Source organism: Triturus cristatus, chromosome 5_2 (genome assembly GCF_964204655.1).
Source record: "Triturus cristatus chromosome 5_2, aTriCri1.1, whole genome shotgun sequence".
Taxonomy (NCBI): Eukaryota; Metazoa; Chordata; class Amphibia; order Caudata; family Salamandridae; genus Triturus; species Triturus cristatus.
This window is the reverse complement of record NC_140588.1, coordinates 36,614,111-36,638,473: the sequence shown is the minus strand read 5'-3', so window position 1 is coordinate 36,638,473 and position 24,363 is coordinate 36,614,111. Positions and strand designations below refer to the sequence as shown.

The window sequence follows — 24,363 nt, the reverse complement described above, 5'->3', positions numbered from 1 at the left end:
ACACGAAGTCCTGTCTGTAACAGGAAACTTATTGTTCTACCTTCCCCTGCCCGAGTTTAGCTCAGCAGGAGGAAGGAAACATCATGTCTGTGGTCGGCAGCAGCACTAGCTTGCTGTCAGACCCTGCAAGGCTGTAACCGGGAGTACAGGTGGGTACTTGGGATCATACTTCCAACACTAGAATCAGTGTTGGGGTATGATTCTAACATGTTTGATACCAAACATGACCGGGTTCAGTGCAGCCGAGAGAGAGAGAGAGAGAGATGTATATATATATATATATGTAAAAAAATTTTTACAGAGTTTCATATAGCGAGAACTTGTCCCGAATTGGGTATCAGAGCGCTTTACATAACACCAGTTGCATTACATGAGGACACATTTATTTTTTTTCTGTTAGGCACAGGGAGATTAAGTGATTTGCCCAGAATCACAGGATGTTCAGCGTCATTGCCGAGACTCGAACCCAGTTGCCCAGACTCGAGGTCGACCGCCCTAGCCGTTAGGCCAACTCCTCTCCCCAGTTAGACTTTTTGTAATGACTGATGTCAACTATATGTATCAAAATGGCTGACCACACTTACTAGCCCTGGCAAATCTATTCTTGGGTTTGTAGGGGTGTCCTGCTTATGCAGGGGCACCCTTACACTTGTAACCAAGCACCCTGCCTTCCGGACTGCAGAGCCTGCCACAGGGGTGACTTATAGATTTTAAGTGTAGTGACCTCAGATATAAGGAAAAAAATCTGTCATGAGAGGTTCAAGAACGAACTCACTCAGGCTGCAATGGCACGCCTGTAGTCACAGCTTGTGTGTGATCCCATTGGTGGCACAATACATGCAGCTGCCCAGGGGAGACCCCTAGTGCTGCCCAGGGGAATCTCCTGGTTTACCTATGCCCTGGGTACCTTAGTACCGTATACTAGGGACTTACAAAGGTACACCAGCAACCAATTGTGGATGTACAACACTACTTACCATGGTCAAATTTAGGGAAGAAGCACAGTGATTAATGCGTGATTAGCAGGATCCCAGTAAGACTAATCAAAAACATACTGATACCAAGCAAAAAGTGGGGGTAACCAGGAAAGCAGATCCTACCTTCCTACAGTTGGTTAGATCGGTTCGCCTCCAAAGAGAACTCGCAGTGTCAGCAGTATTGCGAGTTGGGAGTTTCCAAGGCGGTGCTCGCTCGTCAAGGCTTTTCGTTTTGAGTGGAGCAAGGCCTCCTGTACACCGTTCCACCCATACCACTCCTGTCCAGAGTGCTCAAGAAGATCAGGAGCGATTTGGCCCAAGTCATCCTTGTGGCTCCGACAGGGCACAGAGTTTGGTTTCCCCAGCTTCTGCAGATGAGCTTCGATCCTCTGATCAGGCTGTCCCTTCGGCAGGATCTTCTGTTGCAGCAGTAGGTGGAGGGTCTTCCATCCGAACTTGTCCACCCTCCCCCTCCTTGCATGGAGAGTGAGCGGTGACAGTTGACAGCTTTTGATCTTCCTCCTAAAGTCTGCAAAGTTATTCTGGCAGCCAGATGCCCCTCCACCAAGTGTGTATACATCTGCCAATGGCAAATAAATTATAAATATTGTACGGAACAGTCTGTTGACCCCACGCCTGTCTCCCTCTCTGACATTCTTCTTTTGATTCTTTCTTTGGGCCAGCAGGGCTCTGCTTTGGGCACACTGAAGGGTTACCTTTCAGCCCTTTCTGCTTTTCTACGGTTGCCAGATCAATCGTCACTTTTTAAATCTTCTATTATACTTAGATTGTTGAAGGGGCTTACACAATTTTTTTCTCCCTCACCATTTATCATGCACCAGTGGGACCTTAACTTGGTTCTCACCTATTGGATGTGTGCACCTTTCGAGCCACTGCACAATTTCCCTGTCTGGCTGCTTACTATCAAAATAGCCTTCTTAGTGGCAATAACTTCTGCCTGGAGGGTGAGCAAGTTGCAGGCTCTATCTTCTCAGCCTCTGTACCCGACTGTCTTTCTAGACAAAGTAGTGTTCCACACTAGGGCTTCTGTTTTTTGCCTAAGGTGGTGACACATTTCCATCTAGGGCAATCTGCCACCGTGCCCACCTTCTGTGCTCCTTCGCATCCTTCTAAAGAAGAAGAGCGTCTCTGCCGTCTGAACCCAAAAAGAGCATTATTGTTCTACCTTTATCGCACTAAAGAGCTCCGGGTGGATGACCAACTGTTTGTAGGGCACATTGGAGCTAAGAAGTGTCATGCAGAGCAGAAGAGAACCATCTTTTATTGGTTTTCTGTAGGAGGCTGGCTTAGTATATGGTGCTCACTTATGTAAGTGTAGCACCCTGCACTAATCCAGAAAACCCCTATGGTGATTTTAGTGGTCTTAGACAACCTTAGAAAGCTCTCTAAGTGGTAGCTGTGGAGCGCAGCCTTCAGGCTTAGTCCAGAAGGAGTGTAAAGCAGCTTGTTTTACCAGATGTTAATCCTATCGGTATAGGTTAAGTGAAAAAGAATCACACAGTGTATTTATAAAAATAGGTATTTATTATACAACACTCACTAACGCACAATGATATCTCCCACCCGGAGATATAACACAATGCACACAATACTTTGCAATAAAAACAGGTAAGTAGCTCTAATACACAGTGGTCGCCTAGGGAAGACCAAACCATATATTAAAATAGAGGGATGTGAATCGCAGCTCGAGTGTTGGGGACCCAAGGAGGCACCCGAGCTAAGTACCCAGGAACCCCACGGAGGCCGTTTGTCGTGTGGGAACACAGCCGCATACTCAATTCAAGTCAATGGGTGAGTCGTAGTTGTAATTTTAAAGAAGGACCCTTCCGAGTGGACCCTGAAGAAACCCCGTGGAAAACAAAAGATTGGAGAGCCACCCCACCCGTGGATACCCTAGGAACCAGGATACCTACACCAGGAAAGCCGTGTGCATAGATGGAAAGTGGCGTCGGAAAACGCCGTCTAACTCAATGGAGGACTTCAGGAAGATGCCGCTGTTGAAGAAGGTGAAAGTGTTCGGTGGAATCCAAAGGTGGATTCAAGTTGAGAAGGACCTGCAAGCAGAAGGGACTGAGTCTATACCACTCAGGAGTGACAGGAGGCACAGAAGACAAATGCCCACTGATGTTGGGTGATGCAGGAGGGTTGACTATGACCTTGGAGCTGCAGCTGTGTGGACCAGGCGACGCTGTGGAAGACCAGGAGCCTTTCACGAGCAGTCCCACGCCAGATGACGAGAGCTGAAGGGTCGGGGGCACCAACAAGCCTTGGCATCTGCAAACAACGTGACAAGCATAAAAGGTGCAGAGTTAGGACCAGCAATGTCCAAATGACTCACCCCAAATTGTCCAAAGGGGTAACTCCCTCCCCTTCGAGACAACCCCCCCAGCCATGCCACCACAGTATCACCGCATGTCGGGGGATCACTTGGCGCTTCTCCAGCAGGAAGTTACGGCCCTCTTGGCCAAGGGGGCCATCAAGCTCGTTTCGATGCCAGAAGTAGGTTATGGTTGTTACTCTCACTACTTCTTAGTTCCAAAGAAGGACAAAGGCCTGCGTCCCATCTTGGACCTTCGGAACGTCAATCACTTCCTCCGGAAGAAGTTAAAGATGCTCACACTTGCTCAGGTCTTGTCTGCCCTCGACCTGCAAGACTGCATGGTAGCGTTGAACCTGCAGGACGCGTATTTTCATATCCCCGTCTTGCCGGCCCACCGGCGTTATGTATGATTCACTGTAGGGCAGGAGCATTTTCAGTTCACTGTGCTCCCCTTTGGCCTTACCAGCGCCTCTCGGGTGTTCACCTAAGTGATGGCGGTGGTCGCAGCTCATCTACGCAGATCAGGGGTTTCAGTCTTCCCCTATCTCGACGACTGGTTGTTGAAGGCGGGCTCGCCTCACACAGTCGTCTCCCACCTCCAGACTACGGCCGACCTCCTGCATTTGTTGGGGTTCTCCATCAACGTGCCGAAGTCGCACGTGATTCCCTCTCAGAAGCTCCTGTTCATCGGAGCGGTTCTGGACATGGCACAGTTTCGGGTTTATCCTCCCGAACAGCGAGTCCTGGACTTTCGGGCTATGATTCCGATATTTCAGCCCTTGTCCTGGGTTTCGTCAGGATGACCTTGAGGCTGCTGGGCCTCATGGCCTACTGCATCCTGCTAACCAACCATGCCAGATGGCATATGCAGGCTCTGCAGTGGGACCTGAAGTTTCAGTGGGCGCAGCATATGGGGAATCTGTCCGACTACGTCCAGATCTCGGAGGGCACTGCACAACAATTGCAGTGGTGGCTCAAGAATCAGCATTGGGTCAGCGGCAGATCCCTCTCCCTTCCCCAACCGGAGCACACAGTGGTGACGGATGCATCTCTCCTGGGATGGGGTGGCCACATGGGAGAGGCCGAGATCAGAGGCTTCTGGTCTCCGGCGGAGTCCCGGCTCCATATCAATCTTCTGGAGCTTCGGGCGATCCATCTTGCACTGAAAGCATTCCTTCCCTCTGTCAAGGGGAGGGTGGTGCAGGTGTTCACAGACAACACCACCGCCATGTGGTATTGCAACAAACAAGGCGGGGTGGGGTCGTGGACCCTATGTCAGGAGGATCTGCGCCTCTGGACATGGCTGGAACGTCAAGGCATTTCCTTGACGGTTCAACACCTGGCAGGTTCTTTGAACGCCAGGGCGGACAAACTCAGCCACCGGTGCCTGATGGATCACGAATGGCATTGTCACTCGGAGGTGGCTCAAGGTCTCTTTCAACAGTGGGGAGAGCCTTGGTTAGATCTATTTGCCGCAGAAGAGAACGTGCAATGTCACCACTTCTGCACGTTGGAGTTTCCAAGGCGGCACTCGCTCGACGACGCTTTTCGTCACGAGTGGAGCTGCGGACTATTGTACGCCCTTCCGCCTATGCCACTTCTACCCAGAGTGCTGAAGAAGATCAGGCGCGACCGGGCCCAAGTCATTCTTGTGGCCCTGGACTGGGCTCGAAGAGTTTGGTATCCCGATCTTCTCAGTATGAGCATAGATTCCCCGATCTGACTGCCTCTTCGGGAGGATCTTCTGTCGCAGCAACAGGGGACAGTCCTCCACCCGAACCTGTCCAGCCTCCACCTACATGCGTGGAGATTGAGCAGCAACTGTTGATTCCGTTTGACTTGCCTCCTGAAGTGTGTAATGTAATTCTGGCAGCCAGACGTCCCTCCACTAAATCGGTATACGCCTGCTGGTGTGTACAGATTTGTGGCATGGTGCACAGCAAAGGCTGTGGATCTCCTGTCTGTCCCTCTTTCGGAGGTCCTTTTGTTCCTTCTTTCTCTGGCTCGACAGGGCTCTGCTCTGGGCACTATTAAGGGCTACCTTTCTGCAATCTCGACCTTTCTCAGGATTCCTGATCAGCCCTCTCTTTTCAAGTCCCCTGTTGTAAATAGTTTTCTCAAAAGCATTACTCACCTTTTACCTCCTATTCTTTTTGTGATGCCGCAGAGGGACTTGAATCTGGTTCTTACCTATTTGATGAGCGCTACCTTTGAGCCGCTGCACAATTGTCCCCTTCGTTTATTGACTTTGAAGACAGCTCTCCTGGTTACCATCACCTCCGCTAGGCGCGTGAGTGAGCTCCAGGCTCTTTCCTGTAACCTCCTTTTTAGTCGGTTCATCCGGACAAGGTTTTGCTTCTCACTCGTTCTTCCTTCTTGCCAAAGGTTGTCACTGCCTTCCACATTTTGCAAAGTATCACCTTGCCCACTTTCTTTCCACCTCCGCACCCTTCCAGAGAGGGAGAGGCTCCACTGCCTGGACTCAAAATGTGCGCTTTCATTTTATTTGAATCGCAAACAACGTGACAAGCATAAAAGGTGCAGAGTTAGGACCAGCAATGTCCAAATGACTCACCCCAATCAGGGGAGTCTGAGTAGGCCTCGAGCAATCAGGGGAGCCCACTGGAGTCAAAAAAGACCCTGGAGAGGACCCACAGGCCGGAAGCATAGGAGTCACAAGAGAACCTTGAGCAGCTCACTAAAGATGCAGGCCCACAGTGCAAGAGATGCAGTGAGGACGGTGATCTTGGTTGTAGGAGATGCTTGATTGTTAGGCCTGCCTTAGGGGTGACTGATAGGTATCTGAACGAGACACGTTAGTGATAGATTCCTTACCTAGAATATCCCCAGGCGTCAGACTGGATCCGGAAAGCTTTCATCAGCAGTACTCCTGTGCGTCGGTAGGCGTTGTCGTACGGCTCCGCGTACGTCATTGGTGTCGTAGTCGCCGAGATGACATCGCTGGAGCTACTTAGACGCGCCCACGTGCGTTGACGTCAGTTCTTTCTTTTTCCGTACCAGGAAGCACAGATCCGGAGAGAGCGGTACCCCCAGTCATTTTTTGATTTCGTTTTTTGGGACTTTTGTCTCTGTTTTTTGACTACTTACACTCCAGGTGCATAGGGATGCCCGGTTTCAAGTCTTGCGCGGCCTGTCCCCGCACGACGTCAGTGACGGATCCGCACCGTGAGTCTCTACTGCCTGGGACGCGACCACGACTCAGAGTCGTGCTCCCACTGCCGGGCCATGGCTCCGAAAACTTTGCGGGAGCGGTCCCGAAAGTGGCTAGAGGCCCGGGAGTCGGCTCCACGCCGTTCCAGGTCCCGGTCCCGTGGAAGGTCGGGGAACCGGACGTGGAGCCATCACCACCATTCGAAGTCTTCACACTTGAAGTCAGGTAAGGCGAAGCAAAAGAAGTTGAAGAAGCGCCGTCACTCTTCACCTTCCCATAGCCTGTCGCGTGACGAGGCTGAGGGCTCCAGCGGAGCCTCCGCAGTTGCCGATGGCCTACCCGCCCTTTCCGGGTCCATCGGCGACTCCGGCCCAGCTGCAGGAGTTCCTATCAGCCATGGCACGTGTCTTTGGACTGTCCGGCCCCGCAGGTGCGCCTTCTGGCCCCGCAGGCCCGACTGGGGGTCCCCGTTCTTCGCCGGCTCCGGCCCGACGTCATCGACGACTTCGGTCTCGACGCCGAGAGACCCCCATGGATCCATGCATGGATCTCCGTCCATGTTCGTTGGCCCAGTACGATCGACAGCGCCACCGTCCCTGGCCTCCTCCCCGATGTGGAGATGGCGCCAGAGGGGTGTCGACCGATGCCGATTCCGACGCCGTTTGGGAATTTCTTTCCCTTTCTTCACCCACCTCCTTCTGTCTCACCTGTTCGGCAGGCTGTGGAGGACGGGGAGGACTGGGAGGGGTCTGAGGACCCTCTCACAGCACAGTTCGAGTTAGACCCGGACTGGGATGAGGATCTGGGGGATGCAGGTGACCAGGACTATGCTCCTGAACCTGGCACACTGTCTCCTTCTACCGTGGCTACAGAGGAGGGTGGTTCCTACTCTAGGGTGTTCCGTAGGGTGGCCGAAGCTCTCGACCTCGAGCTTCCTACCGTGTCTGTCAGGACTAACCTCCTTACAGAGGGGCTTCGGCTGGCGTCGTCTTCTACTGAGCCGCTGCTGCCCTTTAATGATGCACTCTTGGACGTTCTTTTGGGCACCTGGTCCAGGCCCAACACAGGGGCTCCCGTGGATAAGAACGTGGCCTGACGCCATCGCCCTGCCCAGTGCGACCCCATTTTCCTCCCCCAACACCCTACCCCTGAGAGCTTGGTGGTCCAAGCCTCTGCATCCCCGAGCGCGTTTCCCTTCCACACCACCGAACAGGGAATCCAAGAAACCTCCGCCAGTTTAGGGCTGCGGTCTGTGAACACCACATGTCTCTTGGACCGTTATTCTCATTCTGTGTGGGATACGGTTCCGCAAGTGCTGCCTCAGTGTCCGGTGGAGGCTCGGACAGTACTCTTCCCAAGCTATTGCTGAGGGGAGAGACGCAGCCAAGTTCACAATCCGTTTCGGTCTTGACACTGCTGACTCGCTGGGCAGGGCGATTTCCACGACAGTGGCGCTACGCCGCCACGCCTGGCTGAGAACGACTGGCTTTTCTGGGTATGTCCAGAACACATTGATGGACATGCCCTTTGATGGCACTTGCCTGTTTGGCGGTGAGGCGGATTGCGCGTTGGAGCTTTTTAAGGACTTGCGGGCTACAGCCAAGTCCATAGGCCTTTCGGCTACACACACTCCTACCGCTTCTGCTTTACGCTCTTTTCGTTGTCAAGGAAGGGGCGCCCAAGCACATTTGTTTCAGAGCCACAAGCCTGCGCAGCAACAGTCTCAGCGCAGCCGCGGATGTGGGACCCGCAGAGGCGGGTAGTGGGGCCAGCGTGCGGGTCAGTCCACCACCCCCCCTGCTGAAACTGTCTCCAAATAGTCTTAGTCCGGTGTTTCAGGCCCACCAGACGCCAGTAGGTGGCAGGATTCGCCATCAACGCCACCACTGGCGCACCATCACATCGGACGGGTGGGTTCTGCAAATTGTCCAAAGGGGTTACTCCCTCCCCTTCGAGACAACCACCCCAGCCATGCCACCACAGTATCACCGCATGTCGGGGGATCACTTGGCGCTTCTCCAGCAGGAAGTTACGGCCCTCTTGGCCAAGGGGTCCATCAAGCTCGTTCCGATGCCATAAGTAGGTTATGGTTGTTACTCTAATTACTTCTTAGTTCCAAAGAAGGACAAAGGCCTGCGTCCCATCTTGGACCTTCGGAACGTCAATCACTTCCTCCGGAAGGAGAAGTTAAAGATGCTCACACTTGCTCAGGTCTTGTCTGCCCTCGACCTGCAAGAATGCATGGTAGCGTTGGACCTGCAGGACGCGTATTTTCATATCCCCGTTCTGCCGGCCCACCGGGGTTATGTATGATTCACTGTAGGGCAGGAGCATTTTCAGTTCATCGTGCTCCCCTTTGGCCTTACCAGCGCCTCTCGGGTGTTCACCTAAGTGATGGCGGTGGTTGCAGCTCATCTACGCAGATCAGGGGTTTCAGTCTTCCCCTATCTCGACGACTGGTTGTTGAAGGCGGGCTCGCCCCAAACAGTCGTCTCCCACCTCCAGACTACGGCCGACCTCCTGCATTTGTTGGGGTTCTCCATCAACGTGCCGAAGTCACACGTGATTCCCTCTCAGAAGCTGCTGTTCATCGGAGCGGTTCTGGACATGGCGCAGTTTCGGGTTTATCCTCCCGAACAGCGAGTCTGGGACTTTCGGGCTATGATTCCGAAATTTCAGCCCGTGTCCTGGGTTTCGTCAGGATGACCTTGAGGCTGCTGGGCCTCATGGCCTACTGCATCCTGCTAACCAACCATGTCAGATGGCATATGCAGGCTCTGCAGTGGGACCTGAAGTTTCAGTGGGCGCAGCATTAGGGGAATCTGTCCGACTACGTCCAGATCTCGGAGGGCACTGCACAACAATTGCAGTGGTGGCTCACGAATCAGCATTGGGTCAGCGGCAGATCCCTCTCCCTTCCCCAACCGGAGCACACAGTGGTGATGGATGCATCTCTCCTGGGATGGGGTGGCCACATGGGAGAGGCCGAGATCAGAGGCTTCTGATCTACGGCGGAGTCCCGGCTTCATATCAATCTTCTGGAGCTTCGGGCGATCCCTCTTGCACTGAAAGCATTCCTTCCCTCTGTCAAGGGGAGGGTGGTGCAGGTGTTCACAGACAACACCACCGCCATGTGGTATTGCAACAAACAAGGCGAGGTGGGGTCGTGGACCCTATGTCAGGAGGCTCTGCGCCTCTGGACATGGCTGGAACGTCAAGGCATTTCCTTGACGGTTCAACACCTGGCAGGTTCTTTGAACGCCAGGGCGGACAAACTCAGCCACCGGTGCCTGATGGATCACGAATGGCGTCGTCACTCGGAGGTGGCTCAAGGTCTCGTTCAACAGTGGGGAGAGCCTTGGTTAGATCTATTTGCCGCCGAAGAGAACGTGCAATGTCATCACTTCTGCACGTTGGAGTTCCCAAGGCGGCACTCGCTCGGCAACGCTTTTTGTAACAAGTGGAGCTGCGGTCTATTGTACGCCCTTCCGCCTATACCACTTCTACCCAGAGTGCTGAACAAGATCAGGCGCGACCGGGCCCAAGTCATTCTTGTGGCCCTGGACTGGGCTTGAAGAGTTTGGTATCCCGATCTACTCAGTATGAGCATAGATTCCCCGATCTGACTGCCTCTTCGGGAGGATCTTCTGTCGCAGCAACAGGGGACAGTCCTCCACCCGAACCTGTCCAGCCTCCACCTACATGCGTGGAGAGTGAGCAGCAACTGTTGATTCCGTTTGACTTGCCTCCTGAAGTGTGTGATTTAATTCTGGCAGCCAGACGTCCCTCCACTAAATCGGTATACGCCTGCAGGTGGAACAGATTTGTTGCATGGTGCACAGCAAAGGCTGTGGATCTTCTGTCTGTCCCTCTTTCGGAGGTCCTTTTGTTCCTTCTTTCTCTGGCTCGACAGGGCTCTGCTCTGGGCACTATTAAGGGCTACCTTTCTGCAATCTCGACCTTTCTCAGGCTCCCTGATCAGCCCTCTCTTTTCAAGTCCCCTGTTGTAAATAGATTTCTCAAAGGCATTACTCACCTTTTCCCTCCTATTCTTTTTGTGATGCCGCAGTGGGACTTGAATCTGGTTCTTACCTATTTGATGAGCGCTACCTTTGAGCCGCTGCACAATTGTCCCCTTCGTTTATTGACTTTGAAGACAGCTTTCCTGGTTACCATCACCTCCGCTAGGCACGTGAGTGAGCTCCAGGCTCTTTCCTGTAACCTCCTTTTCAGTCGGTTTATCCGGACAAGGTTTTGCTTCTCACTCGTCCTTCCTTCTTGCCAGAGGTTGTCACTGCCTTCCACATTGGGCAAAGTATCACCTTGCCCACTTTCTTTCCACCTCCGCACCCTTCCAGAGAGGGAGAGGCTCCACTTCCTGGACTCAAAATGTGCGCTTTCATTTTATTTGAATCGCACACAACTGTTCCGGGTGAATGACAAAATCATTGTTGGCTACGTAGGCGCCAAGAAAGGCCGGGCTGTACACAAGAGGACTATCTCCCGCTGGGTCGTCTTGTGTATCAAAGCCTGTTATTCTCTGGCTAAAAAGGAACCCCCGGTGGGGTTGCGCGCCCATTGTACCAGGGCGACAGCAGCTACTACTGCATTGGGACGTGGTGTCCCCCTGCAAGACATCTGTCAGGCAGCCACGTGGGCCTCGCTGCACACTTTTACTAAGCATTATTGGCTTGACAGTCAAGTCCAGAGAGACGGCTTCTTTGGCTGTTCTGTTCTCCGTGACTTTCTGGTGTGATCTTGGTTCGCAGACCCTCCACCGAGGTTGGTATTGCTGGGGTATCTATTCTAAGGTAAGGAATCTATCACTAACGTGTCTCTTTCAGATGCACAGGTTACTTACTTGTGTAACAATATATCTGTAAGAGACATTAGTTAGTGATAGATTCCTTACCGCCCCACCCATCCTCCCCTTTCTGCTAACTGATTTCTAGGGTTAAGGCCATCCCTTTCAGGGCCCTAGTTTCAATGCACCAGTGGTCAGTATCTTGCATGGTTCTGCGTTCCTGGCGCGGAAAGCCGCGTACAGAACTGACGTCAGCGCGTCTAAGTAGCTCCAGCAACGTCATCTCGATGCCTACCGACGCGCAGGGGAACTGCTGACAAAAACTTTCCAGATCCAGTCTGACACCTGGGGATATTCTAAGGTAAGGAATCTATCACTAACTAATGTCTCTTACAGATATATCGTTACACAAGTAAGTAACTTGTGTTTTAAGTGTAGTGACCTCAGACATAGGGAAACCTATATCTGTCTAAAGTGGTGCTAGCACCAGCTTACACAGGCTGCACTGGCAGGCCTGTAGTCACAATTTGAGTGGTCACGCATGGGTGGCATAATTCATGCTTTAGTCCATGGTAGACCTTTGATGTACCTATACCCTGGGTACCATATACTCAGGACTTATAAAGGTACACCAATAACCAATCTGGGGGTACCTAAGTACTCACCATAGCCAATTTAGGGGAGAAAGCACAGAGATTGGGGTCCTGATTAGCAGGATCCCTGCCAGACTAGTATGAAACAGCATAACACCAGGCAAAAAGTGTGGGGTGGGGGCCGTACAAGCAGATCCTTCTTTCTACGTTTACCTCCTGCATAAAAATCTATTACACTTTGGTAAAGAAATAGCCTCATGAAGGCCTTAGAGCTCACCCACCAGAGCTAAGGCAGCCACCACAGCTCTCCAGCATGTTGTTCCAGTCCTCAACATCTACCAAGTGACTACATGTCTCTATCAGATGTTACTTACCTTCGGTAATGCCTTATCTGGTAGAGACATGATCTAGCTGCAGATTCCTGCCCACCCATCCTCCCCACACTGCAGATCAGTTTTTATTGTCAAGGCTGTTCCCCTTCAGGGCGCTAGTTCTTTTTCTAACACTCCATGGTCAGTTCACTTCCTGGCTGAAAGTCATGAAAAGTAGTGATGTCAGCGCGCCGAGGTGGCATGTATATAGACGACACGGATGTCACAATGATGAACCCGACGCCTACGATGTCACGCAAAGTCGACCCAGCGTGCAGGGGTACGACTATCAAAAATGTTCCGGATCCAGCCTAACACCTGGAAGTTCTGAAGTAAGGAATCTGCAGCTAGATCATGTGTCTACCAGTTAAGGCATTACCGGAGATAAGTAACTTGTCCATCTGGTAGAGACTCTATTTAGCCGCAGATTCCTTACCGACCCACCCATCCTCCCCGCTCTGCAAATGGATTGCTAGGGACAGGGCTTTCCCCTTTTAGGGACCTAATTTTCCTCACCAGTGGTCAGGGTGCTTCATAGCTCCACGCTCCTGGCATGGAACATAACGAAAAGTATCTGATGTTTGTTCTTTAGGGCGTCTCCTTTATAGACACTGTGAGTGCCACCTCCTGTGCGGACGACACCACTTACTGGCACGCTAGGGTACATCTCAAGAAATATTTTCCAAATACAGTCTAATGCCTAAGGATAATTCTATGGTAATGAATCTACAGCTAGATATAGTCTCTACCAGATAAGGTGTTACTGAAGGTAAGTAACTTGTTGTTCCGTCCTGGACATTTGTCAAGCAGTTACGTGGGTGTCCCGCCATACATTCATGAAGCATTACTGCCTGGACCACCAGGTTCACCAAGAGGGGCATTTGCCTGCTTAGTCTTACAGGACTTTTTGGTTTCAATTCATCCACAGTCCCACAACCTATTATGTACTGTGTTGGTATCCATTCATAAGGTGAGAAATCTTCGGTTAGATGTCTCTATGAGAAGAAGAAGTTACTTAACTTCAGTAATGCTCTTTCTGGTAGAGACTCTATCTAACCACATATTCCTCACTGACCCTCCAGTGATCTCTGTTCTGTGAGATGTACTCTAACCTTTAATAAGATGCCAAGTCAAGGAATTGGCACACTAATCATGATGAACTTGCTGTTGGGGATCTGTGCCTGGGGCGTGGACAGTCGCAAAAGCAACTGAAGTTAACGTGTGGGAATGGCACCTGTAAAGGTCCTGCACATCCTTACCTGGAGCGGCGTGAGTGGGAAGCTGCACGACGCCACCTAGTAGTGCGAAGAGGTACAGCTGAAAAGTTTACGGATCCAGTCTGTCACCTGGAGGGTAATTAGGAGGTGAAGAATCTGCAGTTAGATGGTGTCTACCAGAAAGAGTGTTACCGAAGGTAAGTAACTAACTTGTTCGTCCATCACCCCACTTTCAAGTCTCTTCCTCAAAGTTGATTTTTCAAACCAGAGCTGCTCATCTGCTAAAGATGTTGACCTTTCTCCACCTAGATCAGTCCATTGGTCTACACTTCTCTGATCCTCCACCACATCCTACCATGGAGGAAGAGAGGCTGCATAGGCTGAGTTCCAGAAGAGCGTTCTGCTTTTACGTTGACCGTGCGTCTGACTTTTAGTACAGACAGTTTATAAGCTGCACAGACAGCAGGAAGAGCAAAGCAGTTAAAAAAAGGAGAATGTTAAAATTGATTATCTTGTGTAACATGATATAATATGCCCTTGCAGATAAGGAACTGCCAGAGGGCATAAGTGTATATTCCATCATTGCTGATGTGTCAACTTAGGCCTTGGCAAGGGGAGTCGCTATAGCTGAAATCTGGAAGGCAGCAGTATGAGTATCCTGCCATATATTACTGCTTGGATTCAGAAATAAAAAAGGGGCCATTTTGCACTCTGTCTTGTCTGAACATTCTTTCAAAACCTTCTACTGGATTGGCCACTGTTTGAGAAACTGCTCAAAGGATAATAAATTCTGCAGGTAGATATATCCTTCAGAATAAAAAGTTACTTACGTTAAATAGAGATTATTCCTTTAGACTCTCACTAACAGATAACGCACAAATCCTCCCCCCCCCCCCCCCCCACCCCCAATAGAAGTATGGTCATTTAATAATAATTACTTCCAAGTTATCTTGTTGTACTTCGTATCAGATTTAACATCACAGTCATCCTGCTTGCCTCGTTGGTGTAAACACAAAGATACTAATTTGATCGTAAGTTGACATCTGCACTCTAGGATGGGTGCTTTATTGCTGCAGTGATGTTACTGTGGCATAGTTTACGGTGCTGACGCAGCCAGCACCTGTCATTGGCGTAGAACACCTTTTGGAAACTCTTAAAAATGGGAGTTTTGTTTGAGTAGGGTTTGCACCTAAGCCAAGCAGAATCCACAACTCTTGTCAGGATAAGGTGATTACAAGTTTATAATAACCCCTGCTCACTCCCTTGGTAGCTTGGCACGGGCAGTCAGGTGTTCACAGAGGCAATGTGTAAAGCATTAGCAGATAACAAACAGTAATACAGTTAAAACCCTACAAAATGACACCACACCAGTTTTTTTAAAAAATCTAATATTTTTGGAGTGAAAGAAGACCAAAACAACAAAAATCCACCATACAGTAATCCACAATAGCAACAATAGACTTTATATACTAATAATAATAATAATAATATAGAAAATAATAATAGACTTTATATACTGTTCCTTAACCCCTTCGATGCTGCGCAGATTCCGCCGCTGTGCTGACGGAATCTTGCGCGGGTGTGGTCATGACGGAATGGTTCCGTCATGAGCACAGCTCAACCGTGGGTCATGACGGAACCATTCCGTCATGAGCACCGAAGGGGTTAAAGTCAGTAGCTCCGTCCAGGGATATCAAGGCATTGTGGGCAAACACATCCAACAGTTCTGGCCAGCTACGGTGTTGGGTAGACCTGTAAAACAGTACCTTTGGAGATGCAGGGCGTCAGATCTTGCAGTGAGCTTCGGGGTAGCGGCTTTGGATTTCGTGAGTCGGTGCAGGAGTCGTGGGGCCCTTGAAGTTTCACACGTTGCAGGTCGAACTCTGTGAGTTTGATGTCAGGACAGTCGGGTATGCGTTGTGAGCAGAGTGGTGTGACGTGTGGTGCCCTCAAGTCACAGTTCAGGCAGCGGCTCGGTGATGGTCGTCCAGCGCCGTCGGTGAGACCAGGGCTGTGATGGGGAGCAGGGGGGTGCTCATTGCGGTGCTGACAAGTCATGGTGCAAGCAGTGGCGCCGGTGGGAAGGGGCAATGCAGGGTGCGGAGCCACAGGTTGCGGTGCAGGCAGCAGCTTCGGTTCACGATCTGGAGTCAATGGCATTGATGGGCCAAGGCTGCGGTGTGGGGCAGGAAGGTGCGTCGAGTAACCTACAAGCGTTGCCCCCAAATCACGGTGCAGGCAACAGCGTCGATGTCAGCTTGGAGCAGTGGTGTCGGTGAGACCAGGGCTGCGGTGCGAAGCAGGTTGGTGCTTCAGGTTCTCAACATCGGTGACGGTGTTGCGGCATCTTCTGGGATACCCAGGCGGTGGTGTGAAGTGAGGCGGTGCAAAGTGCGGTGCCCACAGGTCACAGTGAAAGCAGTGACTCGGTGGTGGCATCGGATGGCGGCGTCGTTGAGACCAGGGTTGAGGTGCGAAGTGCTGCTGTGCCCTCTGCTGTCCCTTCAGGTCACAGAGCCGGCTGCGGAGTCGTTGACGCCGCCATTGTACCCTTTTCCTCTGTGGCAGCTGAAAAATCCAGTTCCAGAAGCCGGTACCCAGAAGATGTTGAAGTCTTTGATTTCCCCTGAGACTTCCAACAGAAAACAAGCTCTACGTCAAGCGCCTGGACATACTTAGAATGCAGAAAGAAAAGTCCAGTCCTTTCCCTGCCCATGACAGACGCAGCAACTGCAGGCCAACCCAACAAAGCACACAACAAAGTGGTAGTCTCTTCTCACAGCTCTTCTTACTGGCAGGTTCCTTAGTCCAGCAGTAATCTAAAGTTCAGTTGTCTGGGCCCCAATATTTATACCACATTTCCCTTTGAAGTTGGCACAAAAAAAGCTCAACTGGCATACATAATCCAGGTCTGTCTGGCTCAGACCAGGCTCACTCCAGGGGGTGGAGACAGCATTGTGGAAGACAGACATAGTCCATTCAGGTGCAAGCAACAACAACTACCACTACTCTAAATGCAGCCCGGTCTATTCTGCCTGGCTTTGAGTCACCCAGTAAAGGCATGACACACCTCAACCACCCACCACCCCCCTGATGTCTGTCTAGTGTGAATGCACAAACCAGCCCCTGTCGGTCTAAAACCCAGAGAGAGAATACACAACAGGCAGAGGCACATAGATGGTTCGACAAGAAAATACCCATTTCTAAAAGTGCTATTTTCAAACACAGAATATAAAAATCATCTTTGCTGAAAGATGTATTTTAAAATCCTGAGTACAGGAACCCAAAACTCAATTTCTCTATTGTGTCCCAACAGAAAGTTAAGCTTGTAAGATGTTACAAAGGAACTCCCACATCAGCCTATGGGACGGGTATCATTGCAGTAGTGAAATACTAAATACACATTCTTTCACTATCAGAACATATAACACACATCAGTACATGTCATACCTTTCACATACACTGCACACTACCCATGGGGGCACCTTGGGGCTACCTCAAGGGTGCCTTACATGTAAGAAAAGGGAAGGTTTGGGCCTGGCAAGTGGTTGCACTTGCCAGGTCGACTTTGCAGTAAAAACTGGAGTTGCAGGTCTGAGACCCCTTTGAAAGGCTGCCTGTGTGAGTGGTACAATCTGTGCTGCAGGCCCACTGGCAGCATTTGATTTACAGGCCCTGGGCACACACAATGCACTGTACTAGGGACTTAGTAGTAAATGAAATAATCCAATCATGGAAACACCAATCCATGAACACAATTTACATTGAGAGCATGTGCAATTTAGCACTGAATAGCAGTGGTACAATGCCCACAGTCCTAAAACCAACAGAAACTAGGTCAAAAACAGGAGACCAAAAAGTCTAACAGAAAGTTTCCTGATCCAGTCTGATGCCTGCTATGTTCAAAAGATGAAGTATTTGACCGTCAGTACAATCTATCAGAAAGATTGTTACCGAAGCTAGGTAATCTTTTATTTGTGCACTCCTATAGTTTAACTCTTTTGTTTAAAAGTGATCTAAATAGTCACTTGCTAGTACTGGCCTTTTCTCGATACGTTTAATCTAGGGGATGCTCCTATAATATGTTTTCACAAAGTATATAACTCTTCAGATTTTTAGGAGTTTTTACTTAATTTTTCTTTATGATTTTGTCTCACATTAGCTGAAAGTTACTCAACATGATCTTTACAAGTTTTTGCAGAAGACGAAAAAATCCTGCTGGAAAGATGTGTCTTGTGGTAAGTATGTTGAACTTTATACATTGGTATACAAAATGTTCACTGAAGAAATGCATAGGTCATAAACTGTTGGTGTACCATGCAATGTTTCTAATGTCTTTAACTATATTGAATAAATTGTGCCTCATTTATTACAGCAAAACTCCCAGAGTAGTGCAAGACGCAACAGTTTTGCTGTTTGTATCCTCTTTTTTTTCTCACATTTATGCTGCACACTACACTGTTGTTTTTCGATATTCTCTGAGTTTGATACTTTTCAGGTTTCTTTGGACATTGTGAACACGATTCAGTCTGTCAAAGCCCCCTGACTGATAACTCTCCACATGTTTGGGTACATCATCCAGCTGCTCCTCCAGTGTACTATTCCACACCCCAGACCAGTTACATTCAAGCCAGCATTTTACAACTAGTAAGTGGAAGAGTTTAGAAAAACTGGGAAGATGCATATCCCCATTGACATAAATTGAAACAGGCAATTTCAGGCAGGAGACAGGTAAAATAAAATTATTTTTGCTTCAGAAATTGGAATTCTCCCACTCAAATTTGGTCTGTTGGCATGTATTCGGGTATCTTATGCAAATGTTGATAAACTCAACATATCTTGTATTTTTTAAACATTAAATTCCCTGAAGTTGATGCAGAGCCCCAAACCGTTCAGTTAGACTTTCATAATTGTTGCCATGCCACTGAAATTTCTTGTGTTACTATGTTACATTACTGAGTATTTGCATAAATGAGCATTTTCCAAATTCTTGGCCAGGGTGGTGGGATTTGGAGGGTGTGAGAAGGGGTTAAAACCGTCCCCCGGCATGAGTGAGTGCATGTGATGTGGTTTTGAATGATGGAAATTATTACAACAGTGGTGTTCCCTAGGTCTGTGGGTTGTACCACTTTCAAACCTAACCCATCAGAAAGGCAAATAAAACTGGACATGGTGGTGCTTTAGATTCCTCTTTTCTCAGGTATTGTATTTCTGGTATAGGTGCAGTTAGTTTCCACATATTGTTCCATACTACTTTTATTCTGGATTTACATGCCCTGTTTCTAGGTTTTTAATCCAAATCTAGTGCTTTAGTGTTTGTGAAGTTGCAACATGCTTTCTTTCTAATAAAATCCTTTTGTCAATGGTTCTCTTGATTCCCAGCCTAAATTTCCTCTGATTTAATGATTTCTATACCTGGCGTCAGGGCTCTACTTCTTTGATGCCATCTTTTTTACCTCCCTTTTTGATTGTATTAATCTTGGTATTCCCCCGTTTAGATACCGTGTCTGTAGTAGAATAGTATGCAATAGTCCTTCTGAGAAGAGTGACTGCTCTAGAAGGGAAGGCAGAACAGATGTGGAAGAGGAAATTATATAATAGATATTATAACCACTACAGTTGTAGCATGGAAGACAGCAATGTTGTAGATATGGTGTGTGAATGGGTGAGATTGAAATGGAAGCAGTCCAGAAGTCTGCAATGTGCAGACAGAGAGTGCGTGAGCTCAGAAGTTGTGGCAAATGTAAGAAAGAGAGAGGAAAATTAAAGCGGTTAGGTCGAAGTGGTGGGTGAATTTAGGAAATGGGAAAGTGGGAAGAGGCAAGAAGAGTTCAAGAAGGTGGAGACGCGGATGTAAAAAGGGTTTCAGAGGAAAGTGGGGAGGGTGAGAGAGGGTTGTGGGACATAGAAGAGCAAACAAAAGGGTGAAGAAAGGAGAGATGTTGTAGCAGGTAGTATTGAAGGGCATGAGATTTAATAAGAGAGTGTGGCATGCCCCCGATGGGTAGGGGTGTGTGTGATCGTGCGCAAGTGCACCCGACAGGAATTTTGAAGTGTGGGTGCGTAACATGGCTTGTAATGGGACAGAGCTGTGCATAGTAAAACTCTTAAGTGATAGGGTGTAAAGAACGGTTGCGATGCAATTAGATTAGTGGTTCCCAAACATTTTAGAACCACAACCCAAGTTTTAAATCAACAAACTTTTGTCAGCCACCTAGCTTCAATGGACTTGAGGCATGAGCGATTTATCATTTTTTTGGGGGGGGGGGGGAACGTCACAGCCTTGGCTATGCCAGTCCATATCTGAATTTGGCCAAGATATTGACCTGCCCGTAAGAGTGGCAGATGGTGAACTTCACAGGAATCTGGAGCTGGAACACTTTGCAGCATGGAGCGCAGGCATGTGGAATCCGTTCAAGAAAACCACAAGGCTTCTAAAAATTCTTGGTGTTGATACCAGTGGTTTTACTGCTGAAATTTGTTGTGGCAGATATATAGCAGCTTTGGATTGTCTGCGCCTCTTTTGATGATTTATCATTACAGAGCAAGCCAGCTCCATGTGGCCAATGCCCCCTTCAGTTTGGTGCACGGCTGTACTCCGCTACACAGAACAGGATTTTCATTTATAAAACCAAGTGGCTGTCCCCACTGGGCAGTTATAGTTAGAACTACCTTTCCATTAGGAAAGCATTTTTTGTTTTGCTTATAGCTATGGCGCAATTTGACAAATCTTTACAAAGCTTAAAACAAGCAAAAATGTAACCACCTCTGCTTCTTCCTGGAATGTCTTGTTGCTGGGGCCGACAAAAAAGGGATCCAAAAACATGTTCGCCCCATGCAATTTTGCATTGGAAAATTAAACAGCGATTATGCAAAAAAGCAGAATTAAACCACATTTGGCAGAAAGTTCGCTCTTGCTCTAGAAAGCATGCTTTTGTTATTTGTTGTAAATCCATTCAGTAGTTTTTGAGAAATGTAAGGTTCAAATTGTGTGTATATATGATGCCGCAGAGGATCTGCTGATCCAACAGATCAAAAGGGTAAAATTTGATTGCTTGCCATCCAATCAACAAAGATATGGCAGCAGCCATTGTAGGACTACAGTAGTCAGTCCCCTGTCTTGTAAAAAGATGAAAAAAACGTATAGGGGCAGTCTCTTCTCCCCTATACCTGGTGGGTGCTTTCTTTCTCTTTTTTGTTGAACAGGTCCGCGGGACCCACCTTTTAAAAAAATATGTCCACCAGGCTGGGCTAGAGCCCAGACCCAGTGGGTTGGTGCAGTGATGGTTTGTTTGGGAGGAAATGCAGCATTACCCCTCCCAGACACTGTACAAGGCCCCGGGGCCAACGTTGATATGTAAGTGAGGGATGCTTGAAACACTCCCCCCCCCCCCCCCCCCCCACCTCCCTCGAGCTGTTCACCATCCCCTGGGGCTCCATTGACCCTGGACTAGAGCAAAGCAGTGTTCCGGGGACCCCATCCCCAGGATACTACTCTTCCCTGCTCAGGAGAGTGCAGGTGAAGAATATAACTTTAATTCCCTGCTTGCATTGTCCTAGGCAGGGAATACAACTTGGCCTCAGCCCAGTGGGAGCACCGAATATGCTCTCCCCCTGCAAACCCCAACATTTGAACATACTGTGGGTACTGGGGCACCCACTGTTTAAAAAAAAAACTGCCTTCAGAGGCACCCAGTACACCCAGTTTAAGTGAGTAGCTTGGGGCTCCCTGTGCATCTCCAACATTTGGCATGTTGTGGGAGCACCCTAAAAAAACAAAAATCATTCATTTGTTTGTGGTCTGTGTAGCAGTAGATACACATGTGCATACTCTTGCCATCTAGTGTTGAGCTCAGACGTGTGCAACATGTTTTCTTCACAGAATTCTTCAAGTCACGAGGTATGGTGACTCCACCTATTACTGGCAATGCACATGGGCATTGGCTCAATTGTTTGTTTGGAAGTCCAGCCTGCAAGCTCTCAGTTGATGCCCTCTGCTGTTAGGCATTGGTACCGCTCAGGTCTTCCACCCGAGCCGCATAAATAATCTTCTGCTTAATCATATCTGTCAACTTCGACATCAGAGTTCCTTCCACCACCCCTTTTGGGGCACTTGCCCCTAAGCCATACCTTCTACTAATATTGCAGACTCTGTAATGTAAATAACTCCTTTACAATACTCTCCACAATGCCATTCGAAATACCAGTGGGCGGATCACCATCGGGTCCTTAACTCACATCTTTTGCCAGAACATGACGAGGCATCCTACACTGCCTGCCTCGCTTTCCGATCCAAAAAGACGCTCCGGTACCATGGAGATTGGAGCCTAGCTCCACATACACGGCGTACCACTAGGCCCTCTGCTTCAGGCGTGACCCGAGCTCTCACTCTGACTTTGAGGCAGAGGAATTGCCTCTTGACCAACAGAAGATGTCGACTGTGAGTACGACACCCACCTTCACACAAGCACCAACAGGCTGAGCTCTGCCTTAGTGAGGCTCGGACATAGAGCCCTGAAGTCTGCGCTGCCTGAAGGGCATGGCCGGAAACCAAACCAATGCCTTGAAGCCAAGTCCAAGGTAACGGCCGGCACAGAAACAGCCCCTCCTGCATTGGCCATATGTACCGACAATGCCTTCGAAGCCAGCTTCAGCTCTCAAGATGCCTTCAGGTCTGAAAACTCAATCGAAATACAAAAACCTGCGTCGGCGTTGCAAGCGTTGGGCGCCCAAAGTCCTCTTGGCTTTGGAGGACCAAGAGCAGCCCATCCTGATGTGGCTCCAGGAGGAGCAGGACACCAAAACGTGCTGCTTCGCCATCCATCCTTAGACAGGGAGGATTGTAACGAAGCCACTGCCATGGGAAGCAAGACTTTTTATCCCGAAAATGGAAGCTGACTTTTGAAGAGGAGCTTGCCTCTCTTCTAACTGAGATGAGAAAACACTGTGACAGGGGCACTAATCCCGCACCAGGCACCACCTCCTCCTCCCCCACTTCCTCCACCACTGCTTCCTCTAACACACTCACCAAAGGGATCACCACAATCCTCTTGTAGGAAGGTGGAATCTGACTAATGGTTGCCCCCAACTTTTTGCCTGGTATTTGAGTGGTTTTTGACTAGCCTGGCTGGGATCCTGCTATCCAGGACCCCAGCCTATCTGCTTTCTCCCTAAAACTAATGTGAAGTACCCTAGGTACAAACCAATTGGATGCTGAGGATGCCCTGACAGTCCCTTGTAGATGGTACCCTAGGTACCCAGGGCATGGGTCCCTCAGTAGGCCTACCAGGGCTGCAGCACTTATTGTGCCACCCTGGGACAGCCATACAAACTGACACCACCAGACCACTACTGTAGTCTGGGTAAGGTGGTGCTAACACCCCTTACAGGGATATAGGTACCCTATATCCCACCCCAATACAACACATATACTCTCATGGGTCACCCCTATGGCAGGCCTTGCTAATCCTACAAGGCAGGGTGCTGAAGTATGTGTGAGGGGGGACCCCTACATGAGTAGGGCCTCCCTGCAACCTTCGTAAAATCATTGCTGGGTTGTTTGTAGTGTAGCCATACCATATACTCTTAACCGCATTATAAGTCTATCGCGATAAAGGGATAACTTGTGAATGGCTACACAGAACCATATCGTGTTTGGTGTCAAACATGTAGGAATCACACCCCCAGTCCAGCCATGGGCATGAGGGTACGATTCCCCCCTGCTAGAGGGGCGATATGGGAAAAGCGGCAGAATTGAGACACCAATTTAAAAGTGCACATGTAGTACAAAATGGCTACTACCCGCCACCCACACGACTCTGGCTGGCTGTTGCTGGGGAAAACCCCAGCCTCGCCAGCTGGACAATAGGGCTCCTGTGGCAGGGAGGTGCTAGCATCTCCCCAGACAGGAAAATGTGGATTGGAACAGAGTGGGTGCACGAAATGTCCTTTCAGAGTTGCACGTAGGCAGCTGCAGAGCCTTCATTCTGCATACACCGCTTGGAACCGGTTCAGGGGCATCCTGCCCCTCGCCCAGGCGGGAAACGCACAAAGGGGAGAGGGTGTAGCCACCCTTTCCCGCCTCACCACTCATTGGTGGACACTACTCTGGACACTCCCATAATCTTGGGGATAAAGGAGAATAACGTGGCCCCAGAGCCTCAGATTAATCTTGAACTTTACAGTCTTGACCTTCGACTTGCTGCTGCCCAGCTGACGGAAGAAATCTCCCTTGGGATAAAGGAGTTATCCCCCTGTTTGGCAGGCACCTGAAACACTGGAAGTGACCCGGTTGGAACCTCGCTGCTCCTACGGACTTCGACCACTTCCAGCACCCTTGAGGTGGGTTTCCAGCGCATCCCAGAGGCCAGTGAGTGTGCTCAACGAGTTTGGGCACCGTGGACCGCATGGGTGCCGAGATCCCCAATACCCCAGGACACCGGCCACCTCTTGCGTAGCACACAACCCTGACCAGTGGGGAAGTTGTGCTTTGGCCCGTTTACGAGCCAACCACTCTACAGCAATTGTGCCAAAGACCAGCGCCCTAGCCCCCTCCGGTGGCCCGTGAGTGCCCTTTTACGCACTCCAAACTGCTGCCTCCCGCGGTCCCTTGTCTCTCGACTTGTGGGCCCCAGCGGAGGTCTATTTCAACAATCAAGAGTTCCCCTGGTTGCTCCAGGCCTGCTCAACAGTCTCTCCAAAGGAGACCTCTCCCAGACCTCGTGGGTCTGTACTGTAGCAGATTTGTTCATCTTGCGTGGGTTGCGGTTGCCAATGCTTAGTGGATCCAATCCGGACACTAACACCGCAGCGACCCTCATCCGACGTGGGACAGTCGCCCTCCAGAAGCTGGCCTTCCTTGAAGCCTCCTGGAGCCCGTGGCTGCAGA

The 24,363-nt window shown here is 49.8% G+C and overlaps 1 protein-coding gene across 4 annotated transcripts in view; it reads left to right on the top strand.

Moving 5' to 3' along the window:
* The window catches only part of HJURP (Holliday junction recognition protein), a 678,247-nt gene that overhangs the window by 538,908 nt on the left and 114,976 nt on the right, over positions 1-24,363 (top strand). For all 4 annotated transcript variants that reach the window (XM_085606804.1, XM_085606808.1, XM_085606805.1 and 1 more), the window contains one exon: positions 17,638-17,713. In XM_085606804.1, coding sequence (XP_085462930.1) covers positions 17,638-17,713 — 76 coding nt within the window. The remainder of the gene's footprint in view (positions 1-17,637; positions 17,714-24,363) is intronic.